General features: G+C 37.4%; 1 protein-coding gene across 1 annotated transcript in view; it reads left to right on the top strand.

The window, feature by feature from the left end:
• Positions 1-16,528, top strand: part of LOC136886353 (aminopeptidase N) — a 305,995-nt gene that overhangs the window by 245,961 nt on the left and 43,506 nt on the right. Inside the window, exon 15 of the mRNA XM_067159096.2 lies at positions 4,107-4,274. Coding sequence (XP_067015197.2) covers positions 4,107-4,274 — 168 coding nt within the window. The remainder of the gene's footprint in view (positions 1-4,106; positions 4,275-16,528) is intronic.

Here is a 16,528-nt window from a genome sequence, read left to right as displayed (position 1 = left end):
CACATAGCCCCTACTCTTAAATGAAATAGTTAATATTCTTTGAAAACAATTGTGTATGGAGTAGAGCAACAATTAAATGTCATTATTTCACCACCTGATGATGGAGCCTAGACTCTGAAATGCATTGTGAAGCACAACACTTAATAAAAATTGTGACTGGTAACACTTTTAATTATTCATAAAAACTCACCATGAGGGAAAGAAAGATATCTGGATATTTATCAGCTCACAACAATTATAATTTAGTGAATATTTTCGATCACCACCAGAGAGTCTTCTGTTTATTTTGAATACACTGTCATCAGACAATAGGAACAAAAGTAGTGGGTAACCATATACAAAGTTAATTTCTGAAAACTTCTAGAATGGGTCTACCAAGGGCCCTGTAATTTGTGAGATATGCACAACAACTACAGGGCCACAGCTGTATCTGATGTTGCTTAACATTAGAATGGCCAGAGCGATCATTTTGACCTCTAGACAATTTCAAGATAATTCCACTCTTGTATATTTTTACTCACGAGGTTGTGCTTTTGTGACTTTGAATCTTTCAGGGTTATGCACATTCACACCAAAAATTACATCAGCAGGTGATAAGAGAACATCAATATTGTCTGTTATACCTAGGAAGCGGTCATTTTGGCCGCTTCACTTCCTTGATAGCGAGAGCTCTATTCTGCTCACTGCTCCTTCCTGTGATATATTTACAAGTGGTACTACAGGAGCACATGTTGTAACTAAAAATTATTCCTCTAGCAGTGGTCACGAATGGATGAGTTAGTATCTGTTTTTTGTATAATATAGTGCATAATGGCTTGACAGCAAAAACTTACTCCAGTTAAATTATTAGTAGAACTTGAAAAGCTAGAAGAAGACAAATTAGGTGACAAAAATATTAACAGACATAATGAGTGATGATAAGGATTTTATACCTCAACAGTGTTTGTTTGTTTTTTTTGCTATTGGCTTTACGTCGCACCGACACAGATAGGTCTTATGGCGACGATGGGACAGGAAAGGGTTAGGACTGGGAAGGAAGCGGCCATGGCCTTAATTAAGGTACAGCCCCAGCATTTGCCTGGTGTGAAAATGGGAAACCATGGAAAACCATCTTCAGGGCTACCGACACTATCTCCCGAATACTGGATACTGGCCGCACTTAAGCAACTGCAGTTATCAAGCTCAGTAAGAGTGTGGTTATATGCCAGATAGTGATAGTGATTCGGCTAGTGAAAATATGTATACAGTGGACTTTGTATCTACAGTAGACGCAGTTACTCCTTCTATTAGCCGTGGTCAATTTTGCAGCAGAGGACGATCCCTTAGCAGCAGTCAACCTGTTCGAAGAGGAAGGGGATGAGGTGGGAGATGTCATGAACTGCTATACGTCGTACCTCCTTCATTTGCACCAGGGCATCAGTTATGTGGTAGGGATGGAACAACTATTTGAATTGTTACTGACAGTAGTGGAAAACCAGGAGCGAATGTCACAGCTAATGAACAACTCTTCCTCAGCAAAGCTCGATGCAGGTTCACGCAGTCTTCTTTTATGTCCTAGGTGTAAAATATCATCATCATCTATGTCCCACTCCAGTTGCCTGGGTGTGGTTAACAAGCCTCCTCCACTCTTTTCTGTCCTTCCACTTTTCCTGCTCTATTTTTTCCGTCACATCCAATCCAGCTTCTCTAATGTCCTTCCAAATCTGATTCACCCACCTTCTTGGTCTTCCAACTGGTCTCTTTCCCTTAACTTCCCTTTCCAATTTCCTTCTTGCTACCCGTTCCTTTCCCATTCTTTTTACATGTCCGAACCATCTCAGTTTTGCTTCCTGTATGTTCTGTACTAACGGTTCTATATTTAGCTCTTATCTGATTTTAATATTTTTAATTCTATCTCTTCTTGTCTTTTTAACCACAGTACATGGTGAGCAAGCCAGATAAATTGGGCATAAAATTCAGCCTATTAGTAGATGTTGATTCTAACTATGTCTGCAATGGGTTTCGTTATCTTGGAAAAGATGAATGAGCCAATGAGTCACTGCCTGAAAATGTTGTAATGAAACCTATGGACCCATACCTCATGAACGGACATAACGTGACCACTGATGACTTCTTTATATTGGTAAAGTTGGCTGAGAGACTGAAAGAGAAGAAAACTAGTATATTTGGAACAATCAATCGAGTGAGGAAGGAAATCCTGGAGTCAATAAAAGCATCATGCATGGATCTGTACAAGACTGTCATACTTCAGAAGGAGGATCACACTACTCTCACAACACATCTAGGAAAAGTGAACAAGAATATGCTACTGCCAAGCACTCTACACCTGAGTGTTCAAGTCAGTGAAGAAAACAAGAATTTTTAAATTTTACAATGGAAAAAAGTATGGTGTGGACATAGTTGATCAAATGGCATGTAAATACACTGCTAGGGATGGATGTCGAAGGTAGCCTTGGTACACGTATTTTACAATGTACTTGATCTAGCAATAAATTCATGGATAGTCTACAAGGAAGTTACGGGGCAGAGAATCTCTCGGCATGATTATATTCCTCAAGTAATACCAGAACTAAGATCTGATTTTGTGAAAACAAGATCCTAGTTGATTGAACTTCCTACTCTTCAGCCTGAGCTTCAGCCTCAGGTCCAATGTGCCAGTCATAAGTGATGACAATGTCAAGTATACTATAATTGTAAACACAACAAAACCTCTGACATATGTTCTTCATGCAACAAAATAGTCTGTGGGAAATGTTTGTGTAAGGTAATTACTTGCATAAATTGCTTATCAAGTGCTTAGAAAGGTCTGTAAACAAATAGTGACTGTTATTTTTAGTATCTCATAAGATTTCACAAAGGCATTCAATAGCAAGTTCGCCCAAATATTTCATTGTTATCTATTAGAAGTGAAAGAAAATGAACAATTATTAATATTTAACAATGGATTGATCTGTATACAATACATTCCAATGGTTAACTATGTTGTTTTAAAATGAATTATTGAACATTCACATGTTTCCCAGACCTAGATGTTAGATATGTATCAGTAAGTGGCAGCAGTCAAAATGACTGCCTGCGGCCTTCATATGTATGAGGAAAGTTCTGCCATTCTAGTGTTAACCACTTTATTATGCTAGGCTCCTGTTCTTCATCTTTCCTGCCTGACCATCCTTGATCAACTCCTGTCCTCTTCTAATTCAGATGATAATACAGTTACAATGCCTAGGGTGTATTTCATTATTCTACCTTTCATAAACCTTCCTTTCTTTCACCTGATACTAAGTGATGGAGAAAGAGTACGCGGAAGCTGCAGCCTCATGATTTGCTATGTCACATTTCATAAGAAGGCTACTTTTATGTCATGCTTGAGGAAGTCTTAGCTAGCGTACTGCTCAACAAGTCACAGGTACTTGTTGAAATGGTAATCCCTAATACTCAGTATGGCTTTTGTAAGAACCATGGTACTGATGCAGTGTTCTCCCTGTGCCAGTTACAAGAGAAAAACCTGGAGTAACAGCATGATATGTACAGTACATATACTTTGTAGACCTTGAGAAGGCTTCTTATGTACCTCTTGATACTCTTTAAATAGTGCATCTCAGGGTAGGCTACCCCACTATACTCTTCTCATTGGTCAGGAACTTCCACGAAGAAATGCAATGTAAAATCTGTGTCAATAATATGCTTTCAGTAAGGTTTGAAGTCACTTGTGGAGTGAAACAAAGGTGTGATGAGAGAAGAATCACAATGAGGAGTACTTCATTAATAAACATTTCAATAATTATTGGAAAGGTGGACACAGGTTTTAATATAAATGGTTTTACACTTCTCAATAATATTCATCAATTTGTAAGTTATATTTTAAATACACACTTATTGAATTCATTTTAAAAAGTGTGTGATATGATGGAATACAATGATGTTCTTGTAATTTAATTAAGTTGTTTCTTTTTCAGGTATTTTCTGAGTTTTGTTTTTTCATAAATTAATTTCAATACAAATCATTTATTAGGTTTTATGACTGCCAATGTTATTGAGCTATGGGTTCTGTATTTGCCAGTTTTGGACACACTATATACACTACTAATTCTGTTGTACTTTTCCAGTGTTGCAGACAGCTATCTTTGCCCAGTATTTGAGTGGGGTACCTTGGAAGAATGGGAATTTGGTCTTCAGCGTTTGTTAAACTTTCCAGAATCTCGAGAGCCAGAAGAGCGATCCATTTTGCTGTCATCGCTTGCAGGATGTCCCAGAGATGAATATCGTATTGAAAGGTACACTGATATGATATTTTACATTGTTTTATTCATCGTTATAAACAAGGTTTCAGTAATTTGGCAATGACAGTGACATCATTATCTTCATCCTTCAACTGATACTAAGTGACTGAGAAAGAATATAAATTCTACTGCCTCAAAGAATGACAATATCATGACCAGAAAAGAAGGGGCCATAAAAAGCACGTATAACATGTTTCATTATCATCAGATTCTATCAAATCACACTCGAAAATATTTAGAGATTTAAAAATATTTATGTTTAAATACTTGAAATTTGAAGTTTATCAATCAGTTACCACTGATCTGCATTTAGGGCAGTCGCCCAGGTGGCCGACAATGAAGTCCGTGTTTCCTTCACTTATCTCTATTCTAGCACAAAATGCAAGGTGGTGTATTACTCTGTTGTTGGTGTGAGTCCAGTTAGCTAGTTAGTCAGTTAACTTTCCACTACATCATGCTCTGGTTAGGTCAATGACATGCTGAATAGTACTTTTAGGTTTTATTACTATTATGACTATTTCTCCCATGGTGATTGTACCCTGCGTAGATTTACAAACCTTCCCCCAGAAGAAGGAAAGAAGGAAAAGCATACGGCCCCGGGCCTGTTTCATGATAACATTGCTTTCAGGAAACCACATTTATTACAAATTCAAAACCCCTCAGTGGGTTTTCCCTTAATATAGAACAATACAATTTAAATCTCAATACAGCCTCAGGCTGTGAAAGGAGTACATAAATACTGGACATTAAGTCCCAAAGGTTTAATATAACACCTCAACCAGGACATTTAATCAAGTTCAACATTCCAAAGCTGCCCTCCATATAAAAGCATACAGTGCATACAATACCAGAAAAAAACTAGCTTCAATTCACCATCTTAAACCATTGACGATGAAGGTGGCAGGAAATTTCCAGAGTGCCTGCACGTATCAAATTACATTAAAAGGCACTGGATTACAATCGTGTCATATGCCTGAACATTTTACACACCCAATAGTGAGATCCTCCCTTCGTCCTACCCCGCACTAATACTTCAATTTTATCTTGTTAGTAGGGCTTACCTTCACACTGTGGACAAGGCAGGGTTCGAAACCCAAACGGACCAGCCGCTATCACTCAAGGCACCGAGAATATCTCCGGCCGCTGGCTATCAGGCAAGTCAAGTCAAGTCCCCTGTCCGTAGCTCGACAAGCGAGTAAGCGGCAGACGGGAGGGAGGGGAGAAAGGCCAGCCCAATTGGCTGGAAAAGCGGGAAAGGCACGTTACCATAGTAGCGCGGTGGCAGGACGAAGGGAGAAAATCAACCTTTAGAAATACGTCGAAAGAAGGTGCTAGTTAGAGACACGTCTATAAATAATAACCCGTAAAAGGCCGAACATAGCTAATAATAATAATAATAATAATAATAATAATAATAATAATAATAATAATAATAATAATAATAATAATAATAATAATAATAATAAATTGAAAAAACCAACGTCAATCTTAAAGGCGCAACCAGGCAGCCAACAAAGCCCAAAGGGGGCAGTGGAATTGCCTAAAACATACGGCACAATGATAATTATGATGACAAAGACGATTTTTTTTTTTTTGCCAAGCTGAGTGGTTCAGATGGTTGAGGTGCTGTTCTGACCCCAACTTAACAGGTTCAATCATGGTATTTGAAGGTGCTCAAATATTGTAAGTCAGCCTCATGTTGATAGATTTACTGGCATGTAAAAGGACTCCTGCGAGACAAAATTCCAGCATCTCAGCATCTCCAAAAATTATCAAAAGTAGTTAGTGGGACGTAAAATCATTGTTGTTGTTTGAGTCATCAGTCCATAGTCTGGTTTGATGCAGCTCTCCGTGCCACCCTATCCTGTGCTAACCTTTTCATTTCTACGTAACTACTGCATCCTACATCTGCCCTAATCTGCTTGTCATATTCATACCTTGGTCTACCCCTACCGTTCTTATCGAAATGAAATGAAATGAAATGAAATGCCTTTATTTTCCTCCGATCTACAGCATTGAAGCCTTATTGATCTATTAAGGAGAAAAATAATAATGCACAACCTAGGCAGCTTAATCTAACATACACATATAATAATTCCTGCAAAATAAATATATCTAACCCATGTAAATAATAATAATCAAATAGCAACGAGGCAGAATGGTCTGTTGTCCCTGGTATAAAACAGTATGGCAATATGGCAATGAGAAACTAAGCTGGTATCATATTGCTATGTAGAGTACGATGTTGTGACAGATTTGCATCTGCACTTTAAACAAGACAGTATGACAGTATGACAATGAAAAGCTAAACTGGTAACATATTGCTATGTAGGGTACGATATAGTGTTAGATTTGCATCTGCACTTTAAACAAAGAGTATATCACTTCCGGCTGGGTTCCCACTCAGCATGTTCTTCCTTGAACACTGATCTCACTGGCTTTCTACTTGAGTTGCAAACCTGGCTTCGTATTTCCTCCACTGTTGTGCTGGTGTGCAATTTTTCACCTTACGTTTCTTTACTGTTGGCCACTATTTGACTCAGTTATCTCACTATATTCATTATCTTTAGAATCCAGACTACTTATCACATTAACTGAAGGCATGTTCACTCACCATTAACTTGGACCCTCAGCTTATATACCAACCATCACCACCTATTAACTTTATCCTTAACACCTATCCAATTTACAATCACTCTCTTCCTTTTCACTGCACACTTTACTTCCTGCGAATTTAACTATTTAATCACTCTTGTCATAGTTAACGAATACCACACAAACTCCGCTATTCTCATGTATACACCAATTTACTTTCTACTGCAGATTGCCTTTTTTGCTTCTTGTCACTATGCCTTCGTCCAATTTGTTCTTACCCCATATCTCCCTTAGGCTCAAACTTCTCCCTTTCGCTAGGGCACCTCTTGCTTCTTCTTCCTGCCTCCCAGCCGTATTTTCACTCCGTTTGTGTGCTCTTGTCACATCTTGCATTTCCGTCCTCACCAGCTCCTTAATAGCAGCCCTGGTCTTCCTGGTTTCCTTCCTTATTTTCCTCCTCATCTCAGCTGTTACCTCTCTGGCTCCTTCTTCGATCGATTTGAAAATAGCATCTTTCAGGTTAATCTTTTCTTGTTGTGAGCTTAGGTCCAGTGTCTTATTTTCTTTGGTTCTTTCTTTATCTCCAGATCCGTCTTCACCCACTTTACTGTCACTGGCTTGCCTTTCTTCCACACTCTTCCCAACTATCTGTTCGTCCTTCCTATTCTCTTCCATTTACCGTTCTTATCACCTACACTTCCTTCAAAAACCAACTAAACAAGTCCTGGGTGTCTTAAGATGTGTCCTATCATTCTATCTCTTCTTCTCATCAAATTTAGCCAAATCGATCTCCTCTCGCCAATTCGATTCAGTGTCTCTTCATTTGTGATTCGATCTATCCATCTCACCTTCAGCATTCTTCTGTAACACCACATTTCAAAAGCTTCTATTCTCTTTCTTTCTGAGCTAGTTATCGTCCATGTTTCACTTCCATACAATGCCACGCACCACACGAAAATCTTCAAAAACATCTTTCTAATTCCTATATCAATGTTTGAAGCGAGCAAATTTCTTTTCTTAAGAAAGCTCCTCCTTGCTTGTACTAGTCTGCATTTTATGTCCTCCTTACTTCTGCCATCATTAGTTATTTTACTACCCAAGTAATAATATTCATCTACTTCCTTTAACCTGCGAGTGGTCGCTATATGAGATTTTCTCTCACATTATTTTTTGTTGTGATATTACTTCACAGTGATGAAAGGGAGGTGACTGTTCCCTCTTCTAGCTGAGTTTATAACTGTCGTGAGTAGAGCGATTCACATTTGAAGGGTAAGCACCCCCTCCCCTAGTCAGAACAAAGGTTCCTATATATCCGTGCACGCTGTGTGAGAGTCTCTCTCATCGCGCGACCAATGGCGTTTGTGTTATGTTGAAGTGGAGTGGAAAACTTACTCCTGTTGTACGCCTTAGTATTTGTATTATGAGCACTTCTTGTTTTTGAAAATGTTATTGTGTTCAGAAACCTTGCTTTTTACGTAAATTTTACTAGATATAATGCATGTGTGAGATTTTATTTTTTTACAACTCCAGGACGGAAGTTAATTTTATGTACATTGCATATGTTATTTTAAGTATCAATTTCTGTCTTTAATAAACAGCTAATCATTTCATATTTATGTCCGGCCCCATGGCTAAATGCTTAGCGTGCTGGCCTTTGGTCACAGGTGTCCCGGGTTCGATTCCCGGCAGGGTCGGGTGTTTTAACCATAATTGGTTAATTTCACTAGCACGGGGGCTGAGTGTATGTGTCGTCTTCATCATCATTTCATCCCCATCACAATGCGCAGGTCGCCTACAAGAGTCAAATCGAAAAATCTGCACATGGGGAGCTGAACTTGTCCTCGGACACTCCAGGCACTAAAAGCCATACGCCATTTCATTTTATTTCATTTTTATCTAAAATATATAAGGTAGAACTTGCGTTTTATTTCAGTGGTAAATTTCAGCCTTAACGCCCCACAAAACTGTGAAAAATAGCACTTTTATTTTAATGTGAGAGAAAGTCTCATGCGCGACCACTCGCGTTACATTTTGGCTAGCGACCACTTGTGGGTTAAAACTTCATTTCCTAATTTAATATTTCCTGCATCACCTGCCTTCTTTCGACTGCACTCCATTACTTTTGTTTTGGACTTATTTATTTTCATCTTGTGCACCTTACCCAAGACTTCGTCCATACCATTCAGCAGCTTCTCAAGATCTTCTGCAGTCTCAGATAAAATAACAATTTCATAGGCAAACCTCAAGGTTTTAATTTCCTCTCCTTGGATTGTGATTCCCTTTCCAAATTCCTCCTTGATTTCCTGTACTGCCTGCTCTATGTAAACACTGAAAAGGAGCAGGGACAAACAGCAGCCTTGCCTCACTCCTTTCTGGATTGCTGCTTCATTTTCAAAGCCCTCGATTCTTATCACTGCAGACTGATTTTTATACAGATTGTAGATAATTCCTCGTTCTCGGTATCTGATCCCAATCACTTTGAGAATCTTAAATAGCAAATAGCTTGGTCCAATCAATGTTATTGAATGCCTTTCCTAGATCTGCGAATGCCATGTACGTGGGCTTGCCTTTCTTGATTCGATCCTCTAAGATCAGACGTAAAGTTAGGATTGCTTCATGTGTTCCTACATTTCTTCTGAAGCCAAACTGATCTTCTCCCAACTCAGCTTCAACTTGTTTTTCCATTCTTCTGTAAACAATACGTGTTAAAATTTTGCAGGCATGAGATATTAAACTAATGGTGCGATAGTTTTCACACCTGTCAGCACCGGCTTTCTTGGGAATAGGTATAACAACAATCTGCCGAAAATCGGATGGGACTTCTCCTGTCTCATACATCTTACACACTAAATGGAATAACCTTGCCATGCTGGTTTCTCCTAAGGCAGGCAGTAATTCAGAGGGAATGTCATCAATTCCAGGAACCAAATTATCTACATCTTCACCTTGATACAACTGTTGGATATGTTCCTGCCTTCTTTCTGCATTGTCTTCTTTTCCTAGAAGTGGCTTTCCATCTGAGCTCTTAATATTCATACACCTAGATTTCCTTTCTCCAAAGGTTTCCTTGATTTTCCTGTATGCAGCATCTATCTTTCCTAGGACCATACAACCTTCGACATTCTTGCACTTCTCCTTCAGCCAGTTTTCCTTAGCTACCTTGCACTTTCTATCCACTTGATTCTTTAATCACCTGTATTCTTTTCTGCCTGCTTCATTTATAGCATTCTTGTATTTTCGTCGTTCATCAATCAGGGCTAGTATCTCCTGAGTTATCCATTGATTCTTAGTTGATCTTTCCTTCCTTCCTAACATTTCTTCATTTTTCATGACTATCCACTCTTCCTCTATTGTGTTTCTTTCAGCCTTTTCATTTAGTCCTTTTGCAACATGTTCCTTGAAACAATCCCTCACACTCTTTTTCTTTCATCTTGTCTAGATCCCATCTTTTTGCATTCTTCCCTCTCTTCAATTTCTTCAGCTTCAGATGGCATTTCATGGCCAACAAGTTGTGGTCAGAGTCGACGTCTGCTCCTGGGAAAGTTTTAAAATCCAACACCTGGTTTCTGAATCTCTGCCTAATCATAATGAAGTCTATTTGATACCTTCCAGTGTCTCCAGGTCTCACCCACGTATAAAGCCGTCGTTTGTGGTGTTTGAACCAAGTATTGGCAAGGACTAAATTATGATCAGTTCAGAATTCAACCAGCCGGCTTCCTCTTTCGTTCCTTTGTCCCAATCCAAATTCTCCCACTGTATTACCTTCTCTTCCTCGGCCTACCACTGCATTCCTGTCTCCCATCACAATTAGATTCTCGTCATCTTTTACATTATTAAATCTTCTATCTCTTCGTAGGTTCTTTCGATTTCCTCATCACCCGCTGAGCTAGTAGGCATATAGACCTGCACTATTGTGGTGGGCATTGGTTTGGTGTCTATCTTGACGACAATAATTCTTTCACTATGCTGGTCGTAGTAGCTTACCTGCTGCCGTATTTTCTTATTCATTATTAAACCAACTCCTGCATTTCCTCTGTTTGATTTTGTGGTGATAATTCGGTAGTCACCTGACCAAAAATCCTGTTCTTCCTGCCAATGTACTTCACTTATACCAACTACATCTAACTTTAGCCTATCCATCTCCCATTTCAGATTCTCTATTCTACCACAACGATTCAAACTTCTAACATTCCACGCTCCAACTCGCAGAATGTCAGTATCCATCTTCCTAATGATCGCCCCCTCTTGAGTAGTCCCAACCCGGAGATCCAAATGGGGGACTAGTTTACCTCCAGAATATTTTACCCACGAGGAAGCCATCACCAGTACATCATTCATACAGAGAGAGCTGCATGTCCTCGGGAGTTAGTTACGGCTGTAGTTTCCTGTTGCTTTCAGCCGTGTAGTGGTATCAACACAGTTAAGCCATTTTGAGTATTATTACAAGGCCATATCAGTCAATCATCCAGACTGCCGCCCTTGCAACTTCCGAAAGGTTACTACGCCCCTATCGATGAACCATTCCTTAGTCTGGTCTCTCAACAGATACCCATCCGATATGGTTGCACCTGCGGCTCAGCTATCTGCTTCATTGGGACACGCAAGCCTCCCCACTGCACAAGGTCACATGGTGTGCAGGGGAAGGTAAAAACATTATTATTATTATTATTATTATTATTATTATTATTATTATTATTATTATTATTATTATTATTATTATTATTATTATTATTATTATTATTATTATTATTATTGTGTATTTGGGAGTAAATTTAAGTTAATGATTTGATTGAATAAAGTAATTAAAGAGCATTTAGGAAGGCATTTATTTGTTGATAAATGATAACCTAAAAAATGTCTGGAGTGGCCAGGATGCTTCATAAATTCATAGAATTTACTACAGATAAGAATATTCTAACCCACATTCCAGACCTTTAAGTCAGAGTAACCTCCTGTGGGATTCCTTAATCACTAATGTAAAAAGTGTGGAATGTTAATCAGAAATTAAGCAGTGCAAAGAGGGGGTAAATGTTTAAATGTGTAGGTTGGTTTGGTTGGCTTTTCTTTTTGCAATATAAATTTTGATACCTTAATATTTAATGATATGCTTTCCTTTGTGATGTGTAAAATGCTTAGATCTGTGTTATTTTCTATAAAGTGGTGTGAGTTGTCATAAATGTGTTCGCTGAAGGCTGAGTGTCTGTTGAATCTAAATGCATTTTTGTGTTCTTTGTACCTGGTGTGGAAATTACATTTTATCTGGCTAATGTATATGGCATTACAATTTGATTCTTGGCATTTGAGGTCATTTAATCCTGATTTAGAGAAAGGATCTTTTTTATTTAGATTACCTTTACCAATTTGTTTATGTAATGGTGTTGTTTGTTCTGAATATATTTTCGATCCTTCCTTTTTGAATATGTTAGCTAACCTGTACATATTTTTGTTCATAAAAAGAACTACCTACTTATCATTTTTAGATAAGGGTTTGTTTACATTTTCCCAATTTTTAAATGTCTATCTACTGTGTTGTGATGATAGTTGTTTTCTATTGCAGTTTGTTTTATTATTTTTATTATGTTGTTAAAATCTGTTTTGCTCATTCATGTGGTTACAGCTCTATGTATCATTGCATTTAAACCTACTAATTTGTGCATGGTTGGCTGATTGGAATTATTGTGTGTGTTTTTTGTGTTACAGTAGGTTTCCTGTATATCTTGTAAGACAGTTTATTTTTATTTCTACTGATCATGTCCAAAATGTTGATCCCCCCCATTTGTTTCTGGTTCCATTTTGAACTTGATTGCATTGTGTACAGAGTTTCATGTGTCAAGTAAGTCTTCTGCATTTGCAACATCATTATCATTAATATTTAGAAATTTCATGATCCATATTGAAGTGGGATTACAATAATTGAAATTAAGAGGGTTCCTCCTATTCAATACAAAGATATTTATTAACGTGAATGAATCACATATCGTTTACATGAGGTACTAGTTTCGGCACCAAACTATGTGCCATCATCAGCTAATAAGTCAAATCGGGCAAACACAATATAACCTTAAAACAACTTTAAATACACTATAACACCTGCATGGATGAATATGAAATATAACTTTAAAACAACTTTAAAACACACTATAACACTTGTACAGATGAATATGAAATAAAATATGGTACATGATGATGTTGCATTTTAGTTTAAAATCCGTTAAAATGATGATGACTCTGTTGTTGTATACCCATGGCGGTTTGCCCAGCTTGTATATGTCTTTAGTTTTTGTAAGTTAAGTTATGCTGCGGAGTTTAATGTCGTATGAAGTTGACACTATGTGTGTTCTGTAGTTTGGTTCCTAAAAATAAACATATACATGGAACTTGATCAAATCCAAAGAATTAATTCCCACTTCAATATGGGTTTTGGAACCTGGAGAAGAAATTAAAAGTTGAATTAGGCAAAAGATCGGAAGTAAAGATTAAAAAGAAAAGTCTAGAAAACCCGAGAGAATACTAGAAATGAACTCGCCTTGAGCAGCCTGAGTGATAGGCGGATGGAAGGGAGGAGGGGAGAGGGGTAGAGGTGGAGCAACTGTCACGGAGCTAAGGTGGAGCGGAAGGATGTGGTAGTGGGGGTAAGTGATGTGGATGTATACTGCGTATGGTTTGAAAGATCGAGTTGTTTTTAGGTGGTCGAATATTTCTTAACCATTTAATTAAGAGATCATAAAGAATATTAGATTTCATTTAAATTATAGTTAGGGTTGAAATATTGATCGCAATGGATGAAACAATTTTCGACAATGTTCATAATTGGCCCTTTGTTTGCTATTTGAAGCATCTCAAAATCATGTTCTATATCAGTAAACTTATGATTGGAGTTGTGAATGTGTTGGCCTATAGCAGAAAACTTGTTATATCTTACTGCGTTGATGTGCTCTGAATATCTGGTTGTGAAGTTGCGTCCTGTTTGTCCCACGTAGGAGGCGCTGCAGTCGATACACTTGAATCTATAGATTCCAGATTTGGAAAATTTTTGTTAGAGGTGTTGACTGATGTTGAATTATGTATAATTTCTGAAGTCCTATTATTATTTTTAAAGGATATTCAAATACCAGTTTTCATGCCTGTACGTCTGTAACACCATCTGTTTCTGTGATACATGTATACTCATAAGAATTATTCAGCTTCTTCTTCCTCAATTCTTTCCACCCCTCTCCCGCCTTAACTGGACTACCCAAAAACAAAAAAAATGCATGTTTCTTTATTTTTAAAGGCAATTCCAAATACTAATTTTCACATCTGTAACATCTTCAGTTTTTGAGATATAACTATCTTCATAAAAAGAATTCAATTCCTTTTTCACCCTCGTTAAGTGGCTTTTCCAAAAACAAAATAAACACATGTTCCTTTATTTTTAAAGGAAATTCCATGTACCAATTTTCTGGAAGGTAACATGTTAAGTTTTGAGGACGTACTGTAGATATATTCATTTTTAAAATTCACCTTCTTTTTTCTATTCTTTTCACTCAAGATGATTTTTCCAAAAATAAAAAAAATGTTGTTTCTTTATTTTTAAAGGAGATTTCAAATACCAATTTTCAAGTTTGTAACATCTTCAGTTTTTGAGATGTATCCTCATAAAATAATTCAACTCCTCCTTCACTTATTTCCACTCCCACCCCAATATGTGGACTTTCCAAAAACAAAAAAATGCGTGTTTCTTTATTTTTAAAGGAGATTCCAAATACCAATTTTCATATCTGTAACATCTTCAGTTTTTGAGATATAACTATCCTCATAAAAAGAATTCAATTCCTTTTTCACCCTCGTTAAGTGGCTTTTCCAAAAACAAAATAAACACATGTTCCTTTACTTTTAAAGGAGATTCCAAGTACCAATTTTCATGAGTGTAACATGTTAAATTTTTTGGAGGTACTGTAGATATATTCATTTTAAAAATTCACCTGCTTTTTTCTATTCTTTTCACCCCCTGAGATGATTTAAAAAAAATACATGTTCCTTTATTTTTACTAGAGATTCCAAGTCCAATTTTCACATGTGTAACAAGTTATTCTTTTTTGGATATAATGCAGATATACTCCCTTTAAAAATTTACCCTCTTTTTCATTTATTTTCACCCCCTTAAGTGGATTTTCCAATAACAAAAAAAATAAGCATTTCTTTATTTTTTAATGTAGTTTCCAAATACTAACATTCACATCTGAAACATCTTCAGTTTTTTTAGATATAAGTATCCTCATAAAAAAATTCAACCCTTTTTTTTGGTACTTTTCACCTCCTTAAATGGATTTTACAAAAACAAAAAATATTTCTATACTTTTTTAAAGTAGATTCCAAGTACCAATTTTTACACCTGTAACATGTTACATTTTTGAGATATAGTGGAGACATACTCATTTTAATTGTACCCACATTTTAAATTATTTAACCCCCTTAAGTGAATTTTCCAAAAACAAAAAAATACATGTTTCTTTACTTTTAAAGTACCTAGATTACAAATACCAATTTTTAGGCCTGTGTCATATTCAGTGTATGAGATATATGAATTCCCAATTACAGGATTCAACCTGTTTTTTGTATTTTTCAACCCCCTTCTCCCCTGCTTATGTGGATTTTCGGAAAACAAATAATACGTGTTTATTTTTAAAGAAGATTCCAATTACCTAATTTTACTTCCGTAACATGTAAAGTTTTGTAGATATACTCATTTAAAACATTCACCCATTTTTCACTTCTTTTAAGCCCCTTAGTCAGCCCCATGGTGTAGGGGTAGCATGCCTGCCTGTTACCCAGAGGCCCCGGGTTTGATTCCCGGCCAAGTCAAGGATTTTTACCTGGACCTGAGGGCTGGTTCAGGGTCTGCTCAGCCTATGTGATCAGATTTGAGGAGCTATCTGATGGTGAAATAGTGGCCCTGGTCTAGAAAGCCAAGAATAACGGCCGAGAGGATTCGTCGTGCTGACCACATGACATCTCATAATCTGCAGGCCTACACTACATTCGTGTCTGTCTGGTGAAATATTTTCACTCACATCATTCTGAACGTCGTGTACATCATTATCGTTATCACTTTCGTTTAATACTGTGTCAACAAACTCCCTTCGTCTTTTAGCCTCATACCTTTCCGTCCTGCTCTTTTTAGTTTCTGATGAGTACTGCCACAGTGTATTTTGTGAAGTGGCTTCCGTATGAATTAGCATTCCTGCCCGAGAAGTATCTCCATCTGTCAACGCCAGACATCTTATTGAAGGAACAGACCCTGGCTTCAATTTCGGACCTTGCAGCTTTTCCGTAGGCATCACCTTCATTTTCAAAAGTTGCGTTTCATCATAGTCTGTATTTTTAAAATGCACCGAGCTCACAGTAGCTTCCTTACCGGGAGAAAAGTGTTTCCTCTTGCAAAATTGTACCCAACTGCTAAACCTTAGAGGCGACTTACTTCGATTTGGAAACCTATGGAAATGTATTTCTTTCTCTCTACACTTTCGGTTTCTACTCGTTGTGTTGTTACAGCCATACACACTACAGGAAGGCATTTCGACAAACAGTCACTGCACTATTATAATAAACAACACTTCAAGTAAACGGAAGAGCGGCTGAGCGCGTACTGCAATAATCAACTGGATGGCTCG

Source organism: Anabrus simplex, chromosome 1 (assembly GCF_040414725.1).
Source record: "Anabrus simplex isolate iqAnaSimp1 chromosome 1, ASM4041472v1, whole genome shotgun sequence".
NCBI classification, from domain to species: Eukaryota; Metazoa; Arthropoda; class Insecta; order Orthoptera; family Tettigoniidae; genus Anabrus; species Anabrus simplex.
Note: the sequence above shows the minus strand (reverse complement) of the source record. Positions and strands in the feature narration are given on the sequence as shown.